Source organism: Diorhabda sublineata, chromosome 4 (assembly GCF_026230105.1).
Source record: "Diorhabda sublineata isolate icDioSubl1.1 chromosome 4, icDioSubl1.1, whole genome shotgun sequence".
NCBI lineage: Eukaryota > Metazoa > Arthropoda > Insecta > Coleoptera > Chrysomelidae > Diorhabda > Diorhabda sublineata.
This window is the reverse complement of record NC_079477.1, coordinates 4,896,671-4,924,665: the sequence shown is the minus strand read 5'-3', so window position 1 is coordinate 4,924,665 and position 27,995 is coordinate 4,896,671. Positions and strand designations below refer to the sequence as shown.

At 33.1% G+C, this 27,995-nt stretch overlaps 2 protein-coding genes across 2 annotated transcripts in view; both read left to right on the top strand.

Moving 5' to 3' along the window:
• Window positions 1-7,244: 7,244 nt before the first annotated feature.
• On the top strand, window positions 7,245-15,051 carry LOC130442963 (uncharacterized). Its single transcript, XM_056777381.1, has 4 exons — window positions 7,245-7,376; window positions 8,375-8,565; window positions 14,618-14,728; window positions 14,886-15,051. Exons 1-4 carry the CDS (start codon window positions 7,245-7,247, stop codon window positions 15,049-15,051), a joined length of 600 nt encoding a protein of 199 aa, XP_056633359.1.
• Window positions 15,052-22,931: 7,880 nt separating this feature from the next.
• LOC130442725 (acetylcholine receptor subunit alpha-like 1) overlaps window positions 22,932-27,995 on the top strand; it is a 61,947-nt gene continuing 56,883 nt past the window's right edge. The window contains exon 1 of the mRNA XM_056777070.1: window positions 22,932-23,064. The gene's annotated coding sequence lies outside the window, so the exon portion shown is untranslated. The remainder of the gene's footprint in view (window positions 23,065-27,995) is intronic.

Below are 27,995 nucleotides of genomic sequence, written 5' to 3'. Positions count from 1 at the left end.
TTAATAAAACTTAAAAACAGAAGTTGTTGCTTATTAATTTTAACCATTTCCAGCATGATCCTAAAAACGTCCTCGATTTTATACTTATAAAATTAATTTCATCATTATAAAAATATAAATGGACGCCTTTCCTGTAACGTAATTTTAGTAATGTAGCAGTTTACCCGTTACAAATTGAAAGTTTTGTATTAACTTGTATATAGAAACTGGCGAAGCTTCGCTCCCTTTTCAAGTTTATTTATGTCTTGGTAGCCATGAAAGATGCAGCTTCCATTTGAATCTACGCCACGTGCGAATTATGCTCTGTGATTAGTTTTTTGTGTGTATAAACGTTCCTACGGTGGACACTAATTCTTAACTGTGTTGAGGTGTATGGGGAAAGCTATATGAGTGGGCAACAAGTGCGCAAATGGTGCAGAGAATTCAAAGTCGGAATACTGTCTAAAATTAATGAAACACTTGGGAGGGATTCCACAACCGACAAAGAGGTTTTAAGCTATCTTCGCGACGAGACAAACGATATAAAAAAAGTGGTATGCCGCATGCAAAAATCCATTGATCTAAACGGCAGTTATACCAAAAAATAGAGATAAGGCTGAGTTTCCCAAACAAGTATGATTCAATGCTAATAAACATGTTTTTCATTGAGAAAAGTTATTGGGACAATATGGAGATCTTGTACAATCAATTTTTTCAGAGAATTCCGATTCTATAGAGACCATAGCCAAATCTGTAGCCTTTCTTGTGTCAAATAATTTCTACAATTCACTTGTTCTTTCGTGTGAAGCCGCAGAGACACGTAGGGTTGAAAACATTTTAAATGCCAGACTACAATTTGAAAAACAAGAAATAAGATCAATATCCGATATCCAATATTTTATTTGGTTTTTTTTTTATTAGAAAAAAGATCCTTATATAAAATTATTTCATTAAAGAGTTGTATACCGTCTATGTCTTTTACGGTACTTTTTTCATCCTGTACCTGTAACTTAATATCTAAGTCCATGCAGGCTTTCATAAGATTATCATTGGAAATTTTATGAATTACACTCAGATAATGAACTAAACCTAAGTCGCGTAATCGCGTGATCGAAAATTTTAAAATATTAAGCAGTCTTGAACTGCTAGAAGGAATCATTGTTGTTAATTGTTCGTAAAATATTTTAACAGTATCGTTTTTTTCTTGAAATTCTAAATATTTCTTCATATTATTTAAACCTTGTATGGATTCCTCGATATTCAATACAGTATATTTAAGGATTTTACTCAAGTCATCAATTCTTAATAATGAATCATACCAAAAACTCAACACTGAAAATTGGAACTAGAGTTCTCTCTTCATGACTCTGATGGGGTCTTCAATTCAAGCATTCAATGCAGTAATTATGTTTTTTTAGATCTTATTTCAGAGATCTAATAGCAGATCTCAAAGCGTGACAGTTCTTAGCGAGACCGCAAATGTGTGCAAACGGAAGTGTATTACGATATGAAATCACTGTTCAAATCAATAGTGCAAAAACTGTGGCAAAACGTGTAGCATCGACATTGAAAGTATTCGAAGAGACACTGGCCGCAGTCAATCAGCAAAAGATCACTCCAAGATAAATTAGATAGGTTATGAATAGGCTTATCCACGGTTATTTAATTACCAAATATGCCAAAGATGTGAACTACCCACTGCAAAACACTTAGTAACTGACTGTCTAAAATTTCAACAATCAAGACAAGTCAATAACCTTAATAATATTATAGAACCAACACTCGGCAAAAATTTTAATGTCCAAAATCTTAAATATTTAACGACATTAACATATTAACATAAATATAATTAATTCCTGTCGCTAATTACCTCAGTGTTAGATGCGACTTGCTTGCAAAATAAAAATAAAAAAAAGATCTAATAGTATTGATACGACTTTCCCACAATGTTTCACTTTCAAACGGTTTTAAAGTGGTACCATTTAAGTTTAACAATTCTAAATTCAGAAGTTATACGGCCTAGATAAATTTAATTTGAGAAATATATAAATCAAACTCGTGGCCGTAAATAACGCACCACCCTTTATTTCAATATCAAAACCTGTTAATTTTTGGGTTTCTTTTTTTTTCTACCACAACGTATTTTAAATGTTAGCGATAAAATGTACCAAAATTTCTTATCAGCAAATGAATGGTTTTGTGGTTTTTTAAAATTTTAATTTTATGCATATTTTAATGTTTCTATCATTTATTGATGTACCAACTTCTGGGCAGCAGTAATTTAATTCAAGCAAGGTGTGATGAAGTCGAGACTAGTTAAACAAAAAATTAATAGAGTTAGGCAGTTAAGTGAACAAAAAGCTGAAAGAATAGCCGAGTTAGTTGGACAGGGACAAAGTTATCGTGGCAAATTTGTTTGGCGGACACCACACAACCATTGGCAGATTGATGCAAAGATTTCGAGAGACCGGTTCACATTCTAGGAGGCCTGGACAAGGACGTCCTTCAGTTTTAACTCCTCGAGATTGCAATTAAATTCATTAAGAAATAGGTCAATCACAAGTTTCGAGCTCAACAGCCTTTTACGAGTCCGAAATGTAAATATCTCGGATAGATCAATAAGGGGACACCTTCAGAATGCTAGTATACACAGCAGAAGAACTCTCCAGGCACCGTTGCTAATTTACTCATGAGACAAGAATCAGTCTAAGAGGTCCAGAAGGACGTAATCAAATTCAAAGACGGAAGGAGAAAGATTTGCGCATTGTATAATTCCCAGGAAGCCGTTCCAATGACGATCTATCATGTTTGGAAGAGGAATTTGTTTTGATGCCCGCACAGAATTAGTGTCTCTTTCTAGACCCGCCCTTAACGCAGCAAGATAACTGACATTTTTGAAAATCACGTCGTTCGGTTGGGCCATTTATTGGTGATGATTTTCGTTTATTGCATTATAATGCTAGACCATAAGTTACGGCAAATGTTCAGAATTACCTAAACGAAGTAGGAACTCATACCCTGGACTGGCTACCAAGAAGTCCAGATATGAATCCTATCGAGCTTGTCTGGGACTTTTTAAAACGCCGCATTCGTTGTCGAAATCCATCTCCTCAAAATTGAAATGAGCTTTAGCAAGCAGAATTAGAGGAATGGGAGAATATACGTCAAGAAGTGATGCAAGATCTAGTTAAAAGCATGCCCAGGAGAATTTTAGCAACAATTACATCCAGATGCGGAAATACACGCTACTAGCGTTTTTAAAAAAGGAACATTATTGTTTAGAATGCAAGTTTTATTTTCAAGAAAATTTGGTTTTATTGAAATGTTTTTATTTTTATTTTTTTACTCATTAAAAATCACTCAAAATTACTACTATTAATTTTCAGAAATAGGGGTGGTGCCATATTTTTGACCACGAGTGTATTTTGTGTATTTTGTTTGATTGATAAAATTAGTTGCGACCTGCGGCTGCCCATTATTTCGGCCGCAGTGATCGGACTGCAGACGTCCACCTTATCAAAGTCTGGAAAATTTGATATTTTCAAACGTAAATATATTGTCATTTACAAACACTATAATGCTTTGAATTATTTGGAAATAACATTAACCTAGATCTACAGCACTGGTTTATAAGTCTATAAATGGCGTTTTCGACAAAAAATCTCTATCTAAATTATGGGTAATATCATTATCTTTCATGGATAAACTTGTCTGGAGTTTTCGAATCTCTATTTTACTGGAACGCAACGGGCTTTGTTATGGCGACATGAATCCTACGTCTATTTTTCAAACCTAAATACAACTTCCCAAATATTTCAATGACGAACGAACAACATTGGAGATGTCGTTGAGAAATTTCTTGCCATTTTTCAACGCGTGTCCCTGTTCGGTATGTATAATTTTTGGTTAAACAGTGAGATTTTTGACAAGTACTCGTACATAAAGTATGAGCTGTTGATATATTTGATTCAAACAATAAAGTGACAAATGATTTATGAAAAGATATTAGAAAAAAATGCACTTGATTTGCTTTACAATTATACATGAATTAAGATTTGCACTCAAGTAACAATAACCCATTGTACAGGTATAGGTTTTATGGAGGTGCCTTTTGTTCCACTGCAACTCTTTCGTACTTACGAGTATTGTGGTTCTCTAAATATAAACTACATTCTATGTAATTCCTTACATAAGTTTGACCTGAACTTTTTTCAAACCATCACAAGTTACGTTCATGAATATTATTTATTAACCTTTACTTCATAACGCCAACGAGGCACATTGTAAAACATATAAAGATTGTAAATCTCATAATCAACGATTAACCGAAATATTAGGAAACGATGAATTCGAGTGCATATAGAAAAGTTGCATATAGATCTGGTGGATATCAAGCGATTCTAGTAGTACCAGCGGACGACACCAGAGCTAGAAAAACTCAAATTTGATCTAAAAACTTTTAAATCCACAGTGCATATATATAAGAAACTTCAGAACATGAAACATCTCTCCTTACGATATGTACAAGGACTTTACCAACAACTATCACATTATTTCAATAAATATGCTATTAGTATAAGTCATAAAGGACATAATATATTATCCATATATATCACTAGATTAAAATCTAAAACACCAAAAAACAAAAGAAGTAATATATATCAAGTGGCTTGTACTAATTGTGGCGCTATCTACATAGGGCAGATATCTCAGTATTTAGAAATTAGACTAAAAGTTCATCAATACGATAAAAAAATCAAACTGCATCAATTCAATTATAAAGATTCAAAAATTCTTGGAATGGAATACAAGAGAAAGAGAAATTTTAGAAATGGTTCACATTTATAAGAACCTGAAGCTATAAATGATAAAAAAGTCCTAAATAATTTAAGTAAAATGTATAGATCTATTTTGTACATTCTAATACAACTACAAATAATTTAATTGATGATCGCTACATATTTTTGAGAGAAAAAACTAAATTTCTATTCTGATTTTATTTTTATTTTGATGTTCATGTTGAAGGTGATCTATTAATTAATATAAATACGCAAATTGTCAGTGTCAATATCTCAATTTGATAAAGACTAAAAGGACTAAACTAATTTTAAATCAAAAAAGACCTAAAATCAAGAACATTTAGAAGTTTAAACATATCAAAAGGTCTAAGAAATAAGAAATTTATATAAGAACATTGATTTACCTAAATTAAATATTCTTACAGAAAGCACGGGAAACAGAAATTTAAAAAGAAGTTTTGAAAAATTTTCCTCTGATGTCGAACTCTGGTCCATCCATGCATATTACTTATTAAGATTTACTGCATAATGCAAACGTGGCACATTGTAAAACATAAATGTAAACTTGTAATAAAATCAGATTCTGTTTGTTAAAGAATTGAATAATTTTTTCTCATACATTTTTTAAAAACGCTTTCTCGAAGTTCAGTCCCGTGATTGATTTCTTAAAATGAGTAACTGAATGATAGGGGAATTCACCAAAAAACTGCTCCTGGAAATGTGCACATTCAAAAATGAGATGGTATAAATGTTCAGTATAGTTTGACATTTCCCAATGGAAAGACTCAGTCCGACACATCGTCTGCAAATTGTTCAGCTTTAATACGAAAATGCGTTCTGCATGGAATGTGTTTATTGCCATTTATGGTTGACATAATGGGCCTACTGAATGCACAATTCGCTCTAGCATGAATAATTTTTTCATTAATCAGATCCACCATCTAGTGATGGAAATATAGGGGCGGTAGCGGAGAGCCTACACGAAGACCTTGAAGTGTCGATTTGTCGCCGGTCTTCGCTGTCGTCTTCACAATAGTAAGTAATGTAAGAATTAAAATTCCAAATCGATTCCATTTTAGTTGTTTGGCTCTTTTGGTGTGCTCCAGAGATGGAATGATGACTATTTTACGGCCGAAATTTAAGCCCTTGGTCTCGACGAAATTGTATTCCAATAAGATGGTGTAACTTGTTATATATCTCGTAAAACCATGGCTTACTATGAGCCCAATTCTTAAATATACGGAGAGGTTCACGTATGGATCAAAAAATGATAATAAAAACTGAAAACCTGTATGCATTAAAAACAACAGTTCAATTTGAATCAACGTGTCTATGGCGACGTCAAAGAGACCCATGACCTACCAATAACATAATTTCTGAAGAGTTTTGTAAAGCTTTAGCAAGGCAGGAATAAAATTTATTTTTCAGATCATAGTCATCGAATCCAAATTGTACTGTGGTTTTGTATGAATGAATTAGTTAAACGTATTTGTTGTCCCAGTTCATATTTTCACAATACTTAATATTATAGAAATAAGGCCTTAGTTTGAAATATCTTAATATAGATGTCATCACTTTTGAACTCACAGAAGCGGGAATCAGTTTAGAGTAGTTATCTTTAAAAGGGTCATTAGTATTATTTAAAGAATTAAAGAGTTTTTTATTTGTTGGAGTTAAAAAATAGTTCGTGGTAAGAAATTCCAAATCTCAAATGCATCCGTATATGATTGAAACTCTTCAGTATTAGGGTGTAGAATTGCCTGGTAAACAAAGAGGTATTGATTCGTGTAGATATACGTCGAGGTATCTAATAATTTCATCACTAAACCACTTAGGCGGAAGGAAATTAAGAGAAATCATGTGAACTCGATGAAGTAATACGAATTTAACCAAGCCCATTAAAGGGATGGAATATTAAATCCTGTTTTGTGGAAACAGGTTGAGTCGAAACAAAAATGAAATGGTTTTAAATTACAACAGAAGCGGAAACAAGTGTCAAAAGTGAATTTAAGGAGAAGTAAAAAGCCTAATAATCTTTGAAATATTGACATTACGCATTAAAGGAAATTTGTGGTACAATGAACTCATTTTGTACCTGAAGTCAAAGTATATAGAAGAGAGCTTGGTTGTTGTTTGATGATCAGCTATTATTCTATTGATAAGTAGCTTAGTTATCATGAATGATTGAGGTTCAATTGTAATTGTACAAATGCTGTACTCTATTCAATGACTGAAAAATTTTCAATCGTTCTTGTAGACTATAACGTAAATTTATCCTACATTTCAGAGGACGTTATACTCATTACTATTTACTTTTATAATAAAAATTGATGAGCAACTCGAAGTCTAGAAGTAAATCATAACGGTGACGTCCATTTAACATCTATATTCTAAATGACCCTCAAAATAGTATCCGTTTCCAATTTAAAATTCAGTTAGTGAATAGCAAAGAATCATGCCGATAAAATGAAGAAGTTACTGGTTACTTTCTGTTTGCTATTTCCGCTTTTAGAATCGGGGCAATTAATGAGTTCTCGAAACAAAGTTTTATCCAGGAAAAGGAGATATTTGACTTTTCCCGAAGGTGCTAGCGTTTCGGTAAGTTCAAACATAAACTATACCTTTTAGGGAGATAATGAGGTACGATAAAAATTAACTTATATACATATAAATAAATGAATAAATATTTAATTGTTGTTTTTTAATAAAAAAAAAATCATATATGCGAGTAGCAGAGGGAAAACCTACTGGAAGTTATTTTTAACATATATTATACATATCGTTGATAAACAAACGTCACCTAATGGCTTGTATTTGTGGCGACCAAACCATGTGCACTCTGAACAAAACACTCAGAAGTCCATTATACATGTACACCTTCATTCACAACTTTTTCCATCTTCCGACCCTTTCAAAACAACAGACAGAACTGGAATAGGGGTGTATAGGCCTAGAATCAAACACTCTGAAAGCCTGGGTAACATACCAATCATTTCTCAAGCAGAAACATATTAAATAATATCTCTAGTTCAGTCTAGAAAGGAATTATCACGGTTATGTCGGTTGTGAAATAAGTGGACAATGTAACTGAGCTAGGCGAACGGTTACTCTTCAATAATAAGTTGTTGTGGAGCGAAATAAAACAGCAATCAGAATAATTCCAAACATTTTCCTGCACGTTGCTTTTTGATGTCTCCATATTGACTTTATACATTCTATTTAACTGTCAGGAACATATTTCGATAAGAAAAGTCGCAGTTGCTGCAGAAAATATAAATTGTGTGGCGATTGGTCACAACCTTGACAATATTTATTGCAACGAAATTAAAAAAATCATATTCTTCGGAAAATTTATTGGTATCATTTCAAATGTCCACATCTTTGCATCGAATTGATGGAATTTCAAAATAAAAAAAGCAGCATGTAAACAAACGTTTTTAACAAACATCACTTGAATCCCTATTTCCATTTGAACATATTTGAGGATGCAATAATCTTGCCAAATCTTTTCACTGAGACTTACACCTTCCAGTACGTTCTCATTGGATCACATTGTATATTTTATAGTTATTTATATATTGCCATTTTTATTTAAGACAGCCGTGTGTATGACGTCTCAGCTTTGGGTAAATCCACCAGGTATATTTACCGAAAGTATAGCTTGGGGTTTTGCGTATGATTTGCCTAACGATACAAAGTCCATTGGAAGCTTCTTAGGACCTAAATTTCTTGCAAAGAGACGCCACAGAAGAGATCTTTATGGAAAAATGGAAACAATAATGGAATCGTAAGTTATACATGTAATTTATTAACTCAATTTCAATTAGCGTTAAAAGAAGATCGGGTTATTAGATTTTTTATTATAGTGGGCAAATGAATGTCGTACATTAAATCATTAAAAATAATTTGCGTACTAGCAGAAAATACTTATTTATGTAACAAATGTATAAAGAAGTTTTTTTCGACAAATGTGCAACAAATTAACAAATCAACGGATGAATTTGTGCAGTTATTACTTCTCTTCTCTCCGGCATGTATGAATGCTACCTGAAAATAATTATTACTACATTAGTAAAAAAATAGAATATGAAATCAGCGCGACTTGAATCGGCACACATGTGAGCCTCGTACTTTGGCAATCACACTACGGAGTGCGTAAAGTTTTACGCACACGAAAGTGTGTCTAAATTACTTCATGAAGGTAGTAGAAAAACATTTTTGGTATCTTTTCATAGGATAGAACTAGTAATGTTATCGTTTTCTTCTACTTCTTTTAGTCTAATCCTTATTTCTGACAAATATTTTGGTTTCCACATAGTTTTTCTTTTATTGTTCATATTTATTTCTATCCTCATTCTCTCAAGTCCTTCTGTCCATTTATCTACTTTTTACTATATAATACATGACAAAACTATTAGCAACGGGCTTCCACGATATCCATTCTAAACTTACTTGAAAATGTACTCGCCGAGAAAAAAAAAGGAAAAACATTTCAATGGACAGTAATCAGAGTTCCATGTTAAAAAAATAGCTAAAAAATAATTATTCTAATGGATGCTTATGAGACTAAACCACTTAAATAAGTGCGTCCATTTTTTCTAAACATTTCCAATGTCAAATTTCATCTATATCATCGCTTGTTTCTAATCTACTTATAGACTATTTCATGCCACAAACTGACAATGTTTTGTAATTGTGATTAGTTGTTACTCCGTTCTCCATTCCTAAGTTCTGTTTGAGTTAATTCGATAGAATCGAACCTAACCTTTTCGCCACTTCTTTCTTTAGTAAGTACCTAAGCTTTTAAGCAGCATTTCGGCTACAACACCCGTTGTCTTGAGACATCGTATGGAAAGCACTTGCCACTCACAAGGTACTCAGTCGATATATTGGGATTACCCTTCTCTGTGATTCCTGTTTTTTTCAATGCATCAGGCTATATTGTAATGTCATAGGTAAATACAGAGGTCACTACAGATAATATAAGTTTCCTTTCTTTCTGATTTGAACCTTCTATGTTGGACTTTAGCCGCTCTAAGACTGTTCTGACAATCGCCGCTTTGTCGCCCAAGTACTGTGCATGCTATTTAAAGTTAACGAGCGCGTTAATTACACCTAGATAGCGTATATAAGGCTTAAATGTTCTTTCATGCGCCTTGACTTACAGTGTGATCGTTTCCAGCTGCTTTACACTAGTAATGACTACTGCTACTTGTGTATGTTATGTGAAAGAAAATGAGTTGGAAACAAGTCAATCAGCCACAGAATTTTTCAATGATTCTACCTAAATATTAATATTCTTGATGAAATTTACCGATAAATCTGTATGTCGGTTCGTCATAAGTATGACGGTTTTTTTGTGAATGTAGTTGCTGCATCCAAATAAAATGTGATTAAGATCGAAGGTACAAGCCTGTCACTCTTATATTGTTTCTTGCCAAGTGGTTTGAATATAGGGTTTAACTGTAACCAAAAACGAAGTGTATGTTACGTACCAAGCCCGAAATTGTACAAAGCCGGCTTTGTACAGGTGATTTTGTTCGAAGTCAGCTTCGTATAAGCCCGTCGAGGGCTTCGTACAGCGACGATTGCACCGAGCCGCCATTCTTGTACGGAATACAATCTTCGTTGCTGAACCAGTAATAAACACGGTCACTTATCGTGGACGTGTTTTGTTAACAGATAAATACAAATTTTTATTTCTTTTAGTTTTCTAGTCATTTTCTTTTAAAATATACAGGCGTATAATTTCAACATATTTTATTTCTAACTCAATTGCTTGCTTTCAAATCATTAGCAAATTTCAAACTCAATTATAAGCATGTTTAATTTTTCATCAAGCTATGTGCCGATTAAAAGCGGGAAAAATTACATACTTAAATCGAGTTAAAAGTGAGATAATGATCATCTTATATATTAAAAAAATTGATGATTTCCATTCCGAGTCCGTTCAGGCGTTCTAACCAACCGATTTGCTTAATTTTTTTTTTCAATGAAAGGTATTGATGCACAGATCAGCCATAAACCATCGGATTTCATCTAATTTTCACCATTCTTAAGTTATACTCAAATGCGATTTCCCCCTGTACATTACTTATGGGAGTTTTTCACATACACACGTTCTATCCTCAATATCTCAGGTTCTATTCAAGATAGAGACTTCGTTTTGGTTTAAGAACACTCGCTGAAGCACCTTCTTTCTTTTGAGTTTCGAACACTCAAATCGGTTGAGTTGGAGAGGAGCTAGGCGCGGACATTCAATGTGGAGTTATGGATTTTTGTAGGTTTTTGACAATTTTTCTATATTCAAAGATATATATCTCAGGTTCTAATACAGCTACAGAATTCGTTTTGGTTTCAGAACACTAGCTAAAACACCTTCTTTCTTTTGAGTTTTTGTACACTTAAATCGGTTTAGTTGGAGAGGAGCTGGGCGCGGACATTCAATGTGGAGTTATGGATTTTTGTAGGTTTTTGACAATTTTTCTACATTCAAAGATCTATATCTCAGGTTCTAATATAGCTACAGAGTTCGTTTTGGTTTAAGAACACTCGCTGAAATACCTTCTGTCTTTTGAGTTTTTGAACACTTAAATCGGTTGAGTTGGAGAGGAGCTAGGCGCGGACATTCAATGTGGAGTTATGGATTTTTGTAGGTTTTTGACAATTTTTCTACATTCAAAGATCTATATCTCAGGTTCTAATATAGCTACAGAGTTCGTTTTGGTTTAAGAACACTCGCTGAAATACCTTCTGTCTTTTGAGTTTTTGAACACTTAAATCGGTTGAGTTGGAGAGGAGCTAGGCGCGGACATTCAATGTGGAGTTATGGATTTTTGTAGGTTTTTGACAATTTTTCTACATTCAAAGATCTATATCTCAGGTTCTAATATAGCTACAGAGTTCGTTTTGGTTTAAGAACACTCGCTGAAGCACCTTCTTTCTTTTGAGTTTCGAACACTCAAATCGGTTGAGTTGGAGAGGAGCTAGGCGCGGACATTCAATGTGGAGTTATGGATTTTTGTAGGTTTTTGGCAATTTTTCTACATTCAAAGATCTATATCTCAGGTTCTAATATAGCTACAGAGTTCGTTTTGGTTTAAGAACACTCGCTGAAGCACCTTCTTTCTTTTGAGTTTCGAACACTCAAATCGGTTGAGTTGGAGAGGAGCTAGGCGCGGACATTCAATGTGGAGTTATGGATTTTTGTAGGTTTTTGACAATTTTTCCATATTCAAAGATATATATCTCAGGTTCTAATACAGCTACAGAATTCGTTTTGGTTTCAGAACACTAGCTAAAACACCTTCTTTCTTTTGAGTTTTTGTACACTTAAATCGGTTTAGTTGGAGAGGAGCTGGGCGCGGACATTCAATGTGGAGTTATGGATTTTTGTAGGTTTTTGACAATTTTTCTACATTCAAAGATCTATATCTCAGGTTCTAATATAGCTACAGAGTTCGTTTTGGTTTAAGAACACTCGCTGAAATACCTTCTGTCTTTTGAGTTTTTGAACACTTAAATCGGTTGAGTTGGAGAGGAGCTAGGCGCGGACATTCAATGTGGAGTTATGGATTTTTGTAGGTTTTTGACAATTTTTCTATATTCAAAGATATATATCTCAGGTTCTAATACAGCTACAGAATTCGTTTTGGTTTCAGAACACTAGCTAAAACACCTTCTTTCTTTTGAGTTTTTGTACACTTAAATCGGTTTAGTTGGAGAGGAGCTGGGCGCGGACATTCAATGTGGAGTTATGGATTTTTGTAGGTTTTTGACAATTTTTCTACATTCAAAGATCTATATCTCAGGTTCTAATATAGCTACAGAGTTCGTTTTGGTTTAAGAACACTCGCTGAAATACCTTCTGTCTTTTGAGTTTTCGAACACTCAAATCGGTTGAGTTGGAGAGGAGCTAGGCGCGGACATTCAATGTGGAGTTATGGATTTTTGTAGGTTTTTGACAATTTTTCTATATTCAAAGATATATATCTCAGGTTCTAATACAGCTACAGAATTCGTTTTGGTTTCAGAACACTAGCTAAAACACCTTCTTTCTTTTGAGTTTTTGTACACTTAAATCGGTTTAGTTGGAGAGGAGCTGGGCGCGGACATTCAATGTGGAGTTATGGATTTTTGTAGGTTTTTGACAATTTTTCTACATTCAAAGATCTATATCTCAGGTTCTAATATAGCTACAGAGTTTGTTTTGGTTTAAGAACACTCGCTGAAATACCTTCTGTCTTTTGAGTTTTTGAACACTTAAATCGGTTGAGTTGGAGAGGAGCTAGGCGCGGACATTCAATGTGGAGTTATGGATTTTTGTAGGTTTTTGACAATTTTTCTACATTCAAAGATCTATATCTCAGGTTCTAATATAGCTACAGAGTTCGTTTTGGTTTAAGAACACTCGCTGAAATACCTTCTGTCTTTTGAGTTTTTGAACACTTAAATCGGTTGAGTTGGAGAGGAGCTAGGCGCGGACATTCAATGTGGAGTTATGGATTTTTGTAGGTTTTTGACAATTTTTCTACATTCAAAGATCTATATCTCAGGTTCTAATATAGCTACAGAGTTCGTTTTGGTTTAAGAACACTCGCTGAAGCACCTTCTTTCTTTTGAGTTTCGAACACTCAAATCGGTTGAGTTGGAGAGGAGCTAGGCGCGGACATTCAATGTGGAGTTATGGATTTTTGTAGGTTTTTGGCAATTTTTCTACATTCAAAGATCTATATCTCAGGTTCTAATATAGCTACAGAGTTCGTTTTGGTTTAAGAACACTCGCTGAAGCACCTTCTTTCTTTTGAGTTTCGAACACTCAAATCGGTTGAGTTGGAGAGGAGCTAGGCGCGGACATTCAATGTGGAGTTATGGATTTTTGTAGGTTTTTGACAATTTTTCCATATTCAAAGATATATATCTCAGGTTCTAATACAGCTACAGAATTCGTTTTGGTTTAAGAACACTAGCTAAAACACCTTCTTTCTTTTGAGTTTTTGTACACTTAAATCGGTTTAGTTGGAGAGGAGCTGGGCGCGGACATTCAATGTGGAGTTATGGATTTTTGTAGGTTTTTGACAATTTTTCTACATTCAAAGATCTATATCTCAGGTTCTAATATAGCTACAGAGTTCGTTTTGGTTTAAGAACACTCGCTGAAACACCTTCTGTCTTTTAAGTTTTTGAACACTTAAATCGGTTGAGTTGGAGAGGAGCTAGGCGCGGACATTCAATGTGGAGTTATGGATTTTTGTAGGTTTTTGGCAATTTTTCTACATTAAAAGATCTAATATAGCTACAGAGTTCGTTCTTTTCTATTATAATGATTTCTGATACTTATTTAATGGATTCGATGCGAGCGAAGCCGCAGGTAAAAGCTAGTTAGAAAGAAATTCAAGTTGTTGTAAATAAAATATTCAGTCGACTTTTGAAAAAACTAACCACAACTTACGTGTTACAACCTCAGTGTGATTAGGTTTTTTTCGATGGCATTACAATTATTTTTCAGAGTCATTGTGAAAGATAGATGTATACGGTTCAACTAACCAAACGATGCCAAATCATAACGTCAAGCTGTTTACTACCAACGAAATAACGCGTTCAATGCTATTCCAGCAGCGAAGATTGCATTCCGTACGAAGCCGATTTTGTACAAAATCACCTGTATAAAGCCGGCTTTATACAATTTCGGGCTTGGTACGTAACATATAGGTATATCACATTTTTGTCCATGTCTTAATTACTTTAAAAGCTGGGCAACTTGTTTAGCTATAACCTCATACGCTCTATGACGTGAAAAATATAAAATATATTGAAATAAAATTATTATTTTGTTTTAGTATGGGCTACAACGGCCGTACTTGTATTTTACGAACATTGTGTGAAGCGTCCCAAAGATTTGCTCCAAAAGAAGATAATCTTCTAAACTTCATTTTAAAGCTAATTTTCAAGTAAGTATAATTTTTTTGCATTCACAGCTAGTTTTAAAGAGAATCTTCGCCTAATTGATTATTGAGGCATGCCCTTTTTATGTAATTAATTAAACTCAACAAGGCTTATTATCCAATTTATGTTATTTTAATTATTTAAACTTTTATTATTTTCCAGATACCCCAAAGAGCGGATTCTCCCCTCCGAACCGGAAGAACACCGCATTTACCACTTGGCGGGACAAATGGGAAGGGAAAGTCACGACTGCACCGAAATATTTAATTGTCCCTTTTCATTAATTGACGTCGCTCTTGGTCGCTACTCAGATTATTTATTGAATTAAATTTTTTTTATACACTTGAAGACTTTCATTGTTTGTGGTCTTTTTATAATTGAAAAATTATCGTAGCTCTTATATAACTTAAGAGTGAAAGAAAAGGGTAGAAGTTACAAAATGATCAAAGACAACTGACTCAGAATGGGTTCTTTAATTAGAATTTTTTGAATGAGTTTCCAGAAACTTAATTAGTAGGGATTAATTAGTCAGAGAATTGAAAGAAGGGCATTATTTTTCTTGAAAACGAGTGATTTAAGGGACTCCGATTCTTATTTTGGCTTTAGATATTTCATCAGATCCAATCAATAGGAATACGTTGAAAACGAATTTGAAGGTGACTCAATGATAAGATAACAACATTCGAAATGTGGGAATTATCAAGCTATCAAGAGGTGTATATGATTACTCATGATACTGTCCAAAGATTGGTTTAGTTCTCTGTTTTTTTCAAGAGATAGGACCAATTGAATGAATGGATCTACTTTTATTAGTGAGCGATATTGTTCAATTTTTGTAAATGTGTAAATGTCGCGTAAGACATTGAACAGGTTCACTTATCGGCTCTATCCACGTGCATTGCTAGATGTTAAATTGCTACAGCAAACGATAATTGGTGAAGATTGCAAGTAATAGTTAATTCACATTGAGTGTAGTTTATGAATCAGCTCAATTAGTCAAAACACATAAATATATTGATAAAAACCTTCACTAAATATTATGTGATGTCAATATTTCACAAATATAAAATTAAATTCACTTGCCATACCCAATGAAAGTGAAAAGAAGTAAATTTCACTAAGATGGTCAATGTCATTTCTTTGTTAATACAGTTATTAAACTGGGAGATGTAGACCAAGCGGGTTCTTATTGTATTAAGTGTTGCAGTTGTTAATACCTCAAATGGTGGCCAAAAAGGCATCACCCGCAATGAATTTGGGTAATTGATAATAAATAAAAACAGAACACTGAAATTAAATCACAAAAGTTTCAAGAAATAAATTAAATACAAGCCTGTACAATTTTTCTCTGTCTTTGGTATACGTTTCCAAAGGATTGATTTCATACCCATCCCATTTCCAATCAACGTGAGTACGAGCAAAATGAAGTGGCGCTTGGTCATGGGAGATGGTTAATGTCTCCGACATGGACATCTGCTGAAAGTAGTCTGAAGACGTCTGGTCACGATGTTCTGACTCTAAGCTGCCTGGATGAGCGCTACAGCTTAAAAGGACTGAAATCAAATTTTAAATGAACAATTATTTGTTCAGCCTAATGGTAAATGATATCAGAAGTTATGCGTCATTATTATATCAATTTCCTTTCTAGCCGATTATTTTCTTTTAATTGCTGTGGGACTAGGAACCCAGACTAAAGAGATTTTTATTATTTATTATATATCCAGGTTCATTGCACGCATTTTCGCTGTAATGAAATGTGGACACGCGATTCTCAATCAACGCCAATCTGCTCAGAATGCAGAGCTACCGGCTAAGTCATAACGGCTGGAAATAAAATACCACAAAAATTGCTGAGTGATGGTTGCGAGATACCGCTCATTTGGGTATCCGCTCACTCGGCCAACAACAATGAAAATACACTCGCTCGACAGATTGGAATCGACATATCACCTAATGGACCCAGAACCTATTATAAGCTAAGACACATATCGATAGGCCTTTTGTCTCTCTTACCAAGCATTTGTTCTACTTAAATAGGCGCGAAATTTAGTTCCTGATTGGACTTTTAACTAGAAACAGTCGTCTAAGTCGTTATTAGCACATTATGGGCTTCACGGACGACCAGGTGTGTCGCTGGTCCATGGAGAAGAACGACCAGTCATACGAACCTAGACGAAATATACTTGTACAATCCTAACAGTTACGACAAAAGTTTCAAGCCACGATGCCTGATCGGCTCTTCAAACAACGTCGGTCTTTGGTAATTCCAATTAGGACACGAAGGACGGATGTGCTTAACAGCTGTTGAATATATTATGAACTATAAACATGTATTAAATACAACAGAGTGAACTGTCACTGTCAACAGTCCAAAGAATGGGGCCGCTTCTTCTGGTATATCAGCTTTGTGATGGGAACTCTTTGATACTTTCTAAAGTTCTTTAAGTAAGAATAGATAGAGTATACAAACTGTTGGGTTTCTATAATAAATTGGAATAAAAGAAACATAATATGATGCAAAGATATCTCAACTTAATGGAAACGAATAATGATTTGAACTAAACGCGTTTTCCATTTAATTCTGATCCCCGTAACTTTAAATTTGATCTAGAATAACCATTCCCCTTTTATAATCTAATAATTTTTCATCAAGAGCTCCCTTATTTTATCAGTTACAAACAACATCCTCAACGTAAACCCAACACCAGTCAATACCCAATCAATTAACGACATTTTCATTCACATTTCCTCGAATTGCATCGAATTAATAGAGAAACCGGGGGTGTTGGTCCTGTGGCGGTTTAATTCGTCCTGCAGATGGTATCCAATTTATTTCCAGAGGCAAACGATAATTCCGGTGTTACCTCTCTCGAATTTGTATAGAATTTACAAGCGTTCAGGATGAGATTAGGTTTGGGCACCGTTGCCAATTCAACCGAAATTTAATGCGCGTCTGTGTTTTGCGACGTAAAGATTCAATTAAAAGATAGGCTAATTATTCGATGATATTTCAGTTATCTTATTATTTGTCATATAAGATATATTAATTACTAATGGCTGTTTGAAAGAGCAAAGTTTGTATACATATAACGTATTCTGTCAGGTAGATTTAGGAACATCCAAGTCTTTTTTTAAATAGAAAAAAAACGCGTGTTAATATAAACAAGCGGTATAAAAGTCTACGACCTACTCTTTTGACATTGCCGCTCCATGGCGCCAAATTCAAAAAAGCAACACCATTTACCTCACAGGGTATTTATAAAGTGAAGCATACATAGAGAAGAAGTTTGATTATTTTCAAAATGATCTGGTAATCCAGATTATGAAGAATTGTAAGAAGAAGAACCAAAGAACAGGAAGAAAGAATAAAATTACTTGAAAAGCAAACAAAAGTGACATAAAATCAATCAACAGAATTGGAAATTAAGAAAACAGACGAGAAAAGGATAAACCAGTTTTAGTTGATCTCGACTCAATACAAAAAAGAGTAGAGATCTTTGAATAAACAATGAAATGGAAAGGTACAAATATATGGATTGCGGAAAACTGCAGCAAACAAGTTCAGGAAATTGGGAAATGATCACTGCTGCAATTAAAAGCAGCAAGAAACAAAGGACATAGGGTAAACATAATACATGACAAAATAATTATAGATGGAGAAATACTGGATGACCATTTATATAGAAAATATGGGAAAAGAAGGAGGAATGAAAGGACGAACAACTGGTCAGCGGTCACCAGCTAGTGAAGATGAACAATAACATAGTCGGAATTTCCGAAAACAGGACAAAAGAAAATAAACAAACAAAAAATTGTAAGAAAATGAGATGGCAAATATAAATAAAAACTAATACTACAAAAAAAGAATAGAAAACACAAAAGGAAAAATGTACAATCGGATAAAAGTAGAAGGAAAGTAGTTGATGAAATGGATACCAAGAATGTTACTAATGTTGAGACATATAATGTGAAAACAAGTAAGATTTGAGATATAAAGTGTGTCTCATAAATAATTTCGGTTTCCAATAATAATTTTGTTTATTAAATAATCATACAAAAAAAGTATTTTTATAAGGTTCAAGGTAGTTCGATAATTGGTGAGTGCTGGTATTACTTTGGTCTTCAACTGCTTCCTTTGTAACCTCAATATCCCATACAGGTGTCTCTCCCTTCAATTTCACATATTTTCCTTGCTCTTGTTTCTAACTTAACAATACACGAATTTCATATTCATCGCGTTCCACACAATTTATTTTAAAAGAGCACTGCGTCGTCTATTAACAAAGAGGAAATGATTCAAAGAAAATTTTACTCTTCACAGAATTGGCAACTATAGTTTTAACGGCTTATCACATGTTTAAATTGAGGCGTAGGAATTACCAAATTACATTATATTATTAATTTTATCAAAATAGACGACAATTATATTCGTATATTCCATAGATAAAGAACAAAAGAAATTAAATACGGCCATATTCTTAGAAAAAATACAGGTACTTACATTTTTCAAAAAACATTTATAATAACCAAATATTTAAGTAAAAATGGCAAAAATTTCAAATTTTCAACTACATAGGAAAACAATTCTTATTGGTTTTCAGTTGTGACCTCATAGGTTTCATAAAAACATTGAGCAGTTTTCTGTTTAATAATTACGAGGTTATCGTTGCCGGCAATGTAGCGTGTGCTATTATAAAACAGTTTTTATTTATCAGTTATGTATAAATAAAATATGTTTCTACATATAAGAATTATGTGAATAAACCTTTTATAAGTTAAGTTGTTACATTATTATATAATCACGTTAAAAATTGAAAGCATAATAAACTCAATTACTATAAAATATTAAAATAACTTAAAATTAGAGCATTAAAATGATCCTGGCAACAAAAATAATTACATCCCACAAGATCATCAAAACGACCAACACTTTCAAACAATTTTTGTTATATATTCGAATTTCTTGACGTCATAAAAAACTTTATTAGGTGTTTTAGTCGTGGTATTTTTACATCCTGTCACAAAACACGATTTATATATCATTTTTTAGATTAATCAAGTTTAATACCAACGCTCATTTTAGAATAATTTAGAGAATTGTCGTATTTACTTTGTATAATTTATTCAAGGCTTATTTTATACCTTTGACTTCACGCAATATGACGGCCTCACTAAAATGTTTAAACTACCTACAAAATTATTGAAATTTCAATAATGATCAAAGAATTGAAAAAAAAATTATAATAAAAGTTGTATGTAAGGTATCCAAAACTTTTTTTTCTTAAAACACTTTATGGGCTAGGAAATTTACACCACTTCCTCTGGTTTATATTGAAGAGTTGTGCGTAAGTGCTCAGTACCCTATTATAATTAACTGGCTTACAGTTGACCAATTATTTTATTGTTTTCACCAATGAGGTGGTAAACTTTTTCAATCTTTGAAAATGTATTCAGTAAAAATTTCTTATGTTAACCAATTAATGAAACCAGTTTCTGTCTTTTCGGATGGTATAATTAGTCAACGGAAATTCCACATAGAAGGTGCTAATATCCGAAGCTGTTTAACGATGAATCCGCTCGTCTATGTTGAGAAGGTATAAAGTAGGCACATCGAATTTATATTTATCGATGTAGTCTAAACGCAGATTTCAACACGACTTAGTTAGTGAGATAGAATACCGATCCAGTACACTACAATTAACAAAACTCTGATGTACAAATAATGAGCAAATAATGATAACCATTACTCAGAAAGATGATTTTTACATACACTTATAGCTAGATTTTTATACCCGTAGTACTTTCTGTAGTAGTATAGTTATTGTTGTTAATGTCTTCTATAATTCTTATTCCTCGTTCTAATTTCTTATTTATGTTATCGTCGATGTAAGCTCCGGCAACTTAACATTTTCGATTTTATATTCCAACAAGTTAAGATGCAAATCAGTGTTTCTTATTAGATGTTTCGTTTCAATTTAAGTACGATCACATGTTTTGAAACGATTGGAGCGTCAAGCTGGTTATATGAAATCAATTTTTCTCAATGGATATCTAATTTAAGAGCGACCATATTTACGATAAATAAGAGCAGTAAGTATAAGCTCCGTGGTAGTTATATTCCTATTATTATTGTTACAACCTTTAGTCCAAATCAAGTATTCTCTTTCCTCCTGCAGCCCATAGCAAGCAACTAACTTTTTGTATGGTGCTTTTACGTATAGATCAATATTGCACGTTGCTTGACTTCATGCAAGTCTCTTGCTATTGCATCATGGCTGCCAAGAAAGGCCGCTTGACATGATGCAAGACAACGTCCAATGCAATACCGATTGTTTCTAACTGTCATTTATATTTCTGATGTAAATTTTAAGTTGTTAAACATAATCACAATTTATTGTCATTATAACCCGCAAATTAACTATGTGGGTATTTCAAGACAAGCAAAATCTAACAGAATGTTGGTCAGAAGACTCAGTTTATGTCCCGTTCCTTTGGCTTTAGCAACTGTGATGTTATAGCTACATGAGTCAATTTCTTTTGTTAGCTAAAATTCATTTGAAAACTTCAAGGAAAAATGTCTTTCTATAAACTAACTAAGGCCGCTTGACATAATGCAAGACAAGAAGCATGCGGAGAAGAAGTTCAGATGATTGTTGCATACAAGATCTCGCACTTGCAACATTATCGTGTTGATGCTATTTTTTTACGTGCAAGTTGCAGTTTAGAGAGAAATGAGTATCTGATCTGCTGATATCACGTCTGTAGCCAAGAATTTTTTAGTTATCTTATGTTTCATTTTCCTTGGGAGTTCTTCGGTAGGTTTTCTCGTCTAATTCTACAGCTAAACTCATGCTTCTCCTCGTTCTGTCTAGCCAGGACCTGTGCTATCATCTCCTGGCTGCTCTTTTCTGCATGTCAGACTCCAAAAGTAAGGCAGTAGCGGATATAATTACTGCCAGTACTACACTTTTTTCTTGTTTTCTTAACCTAGCAAAACATACTTACAATATTTTGATCTTGCAAGAAATTGCATCTAATTTCTTGCACGTTGTCAGTTGTATCATGTCAAGCGGCTTTAAAGCAGCTGAAGCAGCAAGTAAAACATGTGGAATTGAAGGGAATGCCACATTTAATAAGCGAACGGCACACCGTTGGTTTAATCGTATTCGTAGTGATATTTGGACGCTTGAAAATCGTCGCGCTCAGATCCTCCACCTGCGAGGTTACAAAGGAAACAGTATAAAACCAACCTAGTACCAGCACTCGCGCATTTTCGGCCTCCTTTGGACCTTCTATGGATACCATACATCCCCAATGGAATTATCTAAACAACCCGAATGTGGAAGATCAGTGGTTAGACAAAGGACAATTACCAGAACACTTCACAAAGACTAATGAGATATGTTATAATTTCCTTTTTGGTAAAAAGAAATGACTGATTTAATTTTTCTTCAAGACATCTATTCAGTGTAAAAGTCTTGACTTGCCAATCCATAAAAATCTTTTTATCTTTGATTTTGTAGGTGTCAGCGATTAACTCTAATATGTTAGAAAGACTACAACCACTCGTACGTATCATACGGGAAATAAACAGAATTCAAGATAGAAATACAAAGAGATTACATGATTTCTGTTTATTAAAACAAATGTTTTCGCTTTAGCAGCGTAGCTTCACCTAGTGCGACCAAAATTATCAGACCCATTTGATCTCCTGACTTTCTGGTCCTGACAACCTTTCATTCCTAGGTAATTAGTACACTATTCAATAAATTTAGAACGTACTTTAGATAATAAAGTGGATTCGTAAGTAAAATATGTTAAGAGATCATTGTGGGACTAGATACGTTTTATACATTTTGGTCCTTAAAACTTATCAGCCCCATTTGATCTCCTACGGCATTCGACGTGTTAAAAATACTTTTCATATATTTATTTTCATAAGTAATAAGAAAATCCAGTGAATTATTTGGTAAATAATCTAAAAATACATTAAATATACCATTTTGTACATAAAAGAAAATAATATTCCGATTTTTGACATCTTTAAGCAACATTTTCCTTCCAAAGAAGCTAAGCTTCTTTTAGTTCGACACTGAGTATATCCACGTTATACGAAACTTCCCCGACCGGGTATTGACTGGCAGTTTTCGGGGATTCTCGCTGTACTCCGCCTCCCCAAAGGATTGCTAAGGGATGATGCTGCACCCCAGTATCAAGGGATGTTTGGGAGAGAACGTTCGTCGCGATTTCGTGGTCCAGATTCGTAGATCGCGGCAAAATACGATGAGTTCGCAATTCGTTGAGAGTTTTTCCCAATGCACCAGGAAAAAAATGTAAATAGGTATGTAGATATTGGGAATTTTGAGAGTTTCTGATGTTTTTTTAAAAAATTTTCAATTTGTTTTATAGTTTTTTTATCGTTAGAAGTAAAGTGGGCGTTTACTTCGAAGGGGGCTTGACGTTACAGCAAAAACTAATCTAGTAATTTGCTTGAATGCTTATAATATTGTTATTTATAATAATACCGATTGTTTACTAAAATACAAACTAATTTTCATTGATAGTTATTATGTAAATAATGTGAATAGCAAGTACTTTGTTTACATATCGAATTATTTCAATTCATTTAAAATTAAGGAAGGATTTTAAACAGATTCTAAACAAATGGGAATTGTGTGTGGAAATTTTTTCGAGGGAAACTAGTTTCAAATGAAAAAAGAAACTTTGTCAACAAAACTTATTTATAAATTCAAGCAAAAGTAGACGGCGAACTAATGTTTAAATATTCATAAATCCTTTGAAAAATAATCAATATTTGAGGTTGATTTCTAGTACATAATAAATTTTTTTTTCAAACGTTCTTATTTCTACATATAATGGGCATTGACTATAATAATCAAAGTGTTTTCTTAAATATTAAATAATTCAATTTGAATGTTCGTTCAAACACTATCTAAACAAATGATTCATTCCATTATAATACATTCGTATATTTAAATAAATAAATTAGTGTCTTCAATTTATTTAATTGAACTGCTTCGAAGAAAGAGGATATCACCAGAAAATCCGTTATGACAAACATTGAAACGTCTGCCGAGGCGTGTGTTATAACATTCTTCCCAAACGAAAGGACATTATAATAGACTAAGACTTTATTTTTCTTATTTGTACTCTCTCCCTACGTTGTGTGTTGTATTTGAAATATTAACTGCCTAATTATAAATTTTAGATCTTGTAATCACTGCTACCGTTTCTTCATTCCCATTAATAGCTGTAGGGGTATTTAATAATGGTAGGTTTTGAGGTTTAGTTTAGTCTTTTTTGGTTTTGGTTGTCACAATAACTACACAACAGTTATTTTTTCGATAGAGTATGGTTTATCTCATTTTTTTATATCTCTCAAAGAAGAGATGTGGGGAGTTCCTTTTTATTTTTAAATGAAATACTATGAAAAATAGTAAGTTTTTTGACTCAGGAAAGCGTATTTGTCAGGTCTACGTTTTCTCACTGCTCATAGTGAAATTGGGAAACGTTTTCGTACTTCACTATAGGATACTATTATTTGATAGTTTAGTTTCACAGTAGCGAAAACGGGAGTGATTTAATGACTCAAACATAGATACTTTCCGATAATTTTAACTTCATTTACAATGATTTATCTAATAGTTAATCAACAGTCTTGAGTGAATCACTTTTTATGTCTTTTGAAAATGCAAACGAATTAAAAATTCATGCTGTACCTTTAAAAATATATAGGCTTACAAATTACACAAATCTATATGAAATATTTGAACTTTTTGAACACCATTACCTTACTATTTGGAAAATACGATCAAAAACATTTTATATTAAATTTTAGGATGGTTATTAAAATTTTAATTCATGTATTCTGATCTTACAAGTTTCCCAGGTATTAAAAAGATCTATCCAACTATCAGATCCTAAATTAAGAATACACCTAATAAAAAAGCAAAAACTCATATAAAAGCAATGATCTAATTGATGAATTAGAATAAGCCGTCTATAATATTTCAGTAGTTAAAAATTTTAAGCAGCAGCAAATAGAAGAAGGAATGAGGTTGTAATACTGCAGTTTACACAAGTCAGTCATCTCAATATTTGAATCATAGATTAAGAATTCATCAATGCTTAAATACTGTATGAACACACTATGAAATAGATTGTATCTAATTAGAATAATACGAAATATGAAAAAGAGAATTTTTGGAAAAGGATGGTCTCAGAGGTACCTGGGCTGACCTAGAGCTGGAAGTAGTTGCTTGAATAATACCACTGTATTATAAAGTACACAATCTTTACAACATATTTTTCAGGTTTGAATATATCACGTTGTTTAGTATTTGTTTGGCAGCCATCAATATTGAAAGTTTTCAGTAAATTTGTAAACATGGAAAAAACTGGATATCGTTATGTAATACTATACTTTTATTTGAAAGACATTAGGCCAAAGAATATAAAAGCTGAGCTAGATGCTACTCTGACTGAGACTACTCCTCCGTTATCAGCAGTAAAATATTGGGTAGCAGAGTTTTAACGAGGCCGTATGGCCTACGAAGAACATCATCGCAGAGGTCGACCAAATGAGGATATGATTCAAGAAATATTGAAGAAAATCCACAAGGCGGTACTAGATGATCGTGGACTGAAAGTATACGAGCTAGTAAACATAGTAGGAATTTCAAAATGTGCAGTACATCGCATATTAACTCAGAATTTGGATATGAGAAAGCTGTGCGCAAGATGGGTGCCACATTTGTTCACAATGGAACAAAAACAGCATCGTGAAGATGTTTCCATCGAGTGTTTGGCAGCGTTTACAGGAATAAAGCCGAATTTTTAAGCTCTTTCATAACCATGAATGAAACGTGGATCATCATTTCACACCGGAAACAAATCAATAGACTAAAATGGGATAATGGGCTCCAAACAGGGCAAAGATGGTTCCATATGCAGGCAAGGTTACTGCGTCGGCTTTTTGAGATGTGCGTGGGATAATTTTCATCAACAATCTTAAAAAGGAATAACCATCAACTGCGGGTATTATGCGAACTTATTGCAACGTTTGAGTGAAGAAATCAAGCAAAAATGGCCATTTGGCTAAGAAAAAAGTGTTGTTTCATCAAAACAATGCACCAGCACATACATTCTTGGCCGAAATTAATAAATTAAAGTTTGAATTGCTATCTCATATACTCTACTCGCCAGATTTAGCCCCCTCAGATTATTCTCTGTTCTTAGACTTGAAAAAATTGCATGGTGGTCAAAGATTTTCTAACAATGAAGAGGTGATGTTGGTATTTAATGGCTATTTTGAGGAGCTTGACGATTTTTATTATATTTCGAACATCTTTAGGAAAAGTTTATGGTGCTAAAAGGAGATTACGTTGAAAAATAAATATAGTTTTTGCCAAAATGTTTGTGTTTTCTTTGTTGGGCCAGGTACTTCTGAGCCAACCTCGTACATATTAATTTGTAATTCTAAATGTAACTGTAAACAATTTAATGTTTCTTAAAATGGAGTCTGATTTTTCACAATTAAATACAATTTTGGTGTTAGGTGTTTATTTTAATATTTTTTACTCAAATATACAAGTTGTGAAAATCACATTGATAAAGACCGAAATTAGGTTGTAACGTCAAAAAATCCATCATTCAATATAATAGACTTAAAATTGAAAACATATATCCAAGAAATTCAATATTAAATGGTTAACGAAATATATGATTCAAGGAAAGAAATTTCCTCAAGTAGAATACTTATTTCTACGAAAAATTGTAATAATAATGTAATGTATCAAATATTGGTCTTAAGAAGGTGAAGGTAATTTCGTTCATATTTTTTTAATAATAACCTGAATGGTTAGCGATAATTAGAATTTCTCCAAAATGATTTCCCACCCATGCTATATGATATTCCTCTAGACATTCGCAGATACATGAGGTTAATGCACTATGGAGCCCCTCTCCACTTACCAATTCATCTTAATTTTTCCTAATAGGTGGATTGGTCCATTTGCATGGTCACCACGTTTCAGTTCCAAGTTCCATTTTGACGCTATAAAGCAGATTCTTCGAATGATCTTCAAGATCAAAGAAATATCCTCCTAAAAGTCCGGAAGTGTATGAAATGCAACATTTATTATATATTTTTTTTTATTTTATTCGATAAGTTGTAGGCTAAGGAACTAAGATCTACATATCAATTTTTCCTTATATAAGTAGACGATATCCTACAGTATGCAGTTCAGTTAGAAATGTTTGATTGTGTTGTAATACCTCCTTCAAGTAGTTTCAATAACTAATTACAATTTATGATAATTTTGTCGAGAATATTACTTTATGGCGAACGATTTCCTTGGCATGTACAACGATCTAAAAATCTACATATCTCCTAAACCATAAATTTTATCGAGTTAAACAAACAGTACCTTTTTGTTATAAAATCGATTCAAAAATTGTTTTTGCTATCTTTAGATTATACAAGTTGTCCCTGTAAAAGATACGGATCGTTAACTATTTGGCATGCGCCGCCCTTGGTCTTCAGATAAGTAGTGTAGAATTATTTATTCAGTCAAACATACTACATGGATATACGTAATTATCCATTAAAAACTTATAATGTTCGAACGTAAATTTAGAAAATATACTTAAATATAATTTTTGATTTCGCAGCTAGGCCTATAACTTTTAATTATTTTCACATCATCCACACACTTTCAAATTTTTTGCATCAAGTATCTATATAGCAAGATAGATAATTTCACAACATTATGACATGTTTTTATTTATTATTTCATTGTTTATCTTCTAACACACAATATTATGTCAACCACTGAGCAAAAGAGGATACTCATCTGCTTGATTTTTGAGAGCTTATTAACATTATCCATTATGCAGCTACAAAAAATAAACTTCTATTCAGTTCTTAGTGTTCTCTACAATTACCCAGATCTATTTTTAAATTTTGGAAACTGAGGATGGCTTCGGTTTTACGACACGTATTTTTGCCTCAATAATCTTCGATTTGCCCCGTTGTTTGTTACAGAATTTTGAAACTTAAAACAAGTGAATTGGATATTTTTGGTTCCATATATTCTATCTCGATTAAAAAGCCACAATAATTAATTAAAAGCACATTTGACATTGCATGATGTTATTTTATTCACATTTTAAGTATTTTAATTATGGAGAAGCAAATTAAATCAAAAAACAAATTTATATCATAATAAAACACTTGAGCTAAACCAATAA

Excerpts from the sequence above, each read along its gene's own strand:
- LOC130442963 (XM_056777381.1), top strand. The coding sequence starts at position 7,245 with ATGAAGAAGTTACTGGTTACTTTCTGTTTGCTATTTCCGCTTTTAGAA. Across the intron at positions 8,566-14,617 it reads ATGGAAACAATAATGGAATC|TATGGGCTACAACGGCCGTA; the intron begins GTAAGTTATACA and ends ATTTTGTTTTAG. Across the intron at positions 14,729-14,885 it reads ATTTTAAAGCTAATTTTCAA|ATACCCCAAAGAGCGGATTC; the intron begins GTAAGTATAATT and ends ATTATTTTCCAG.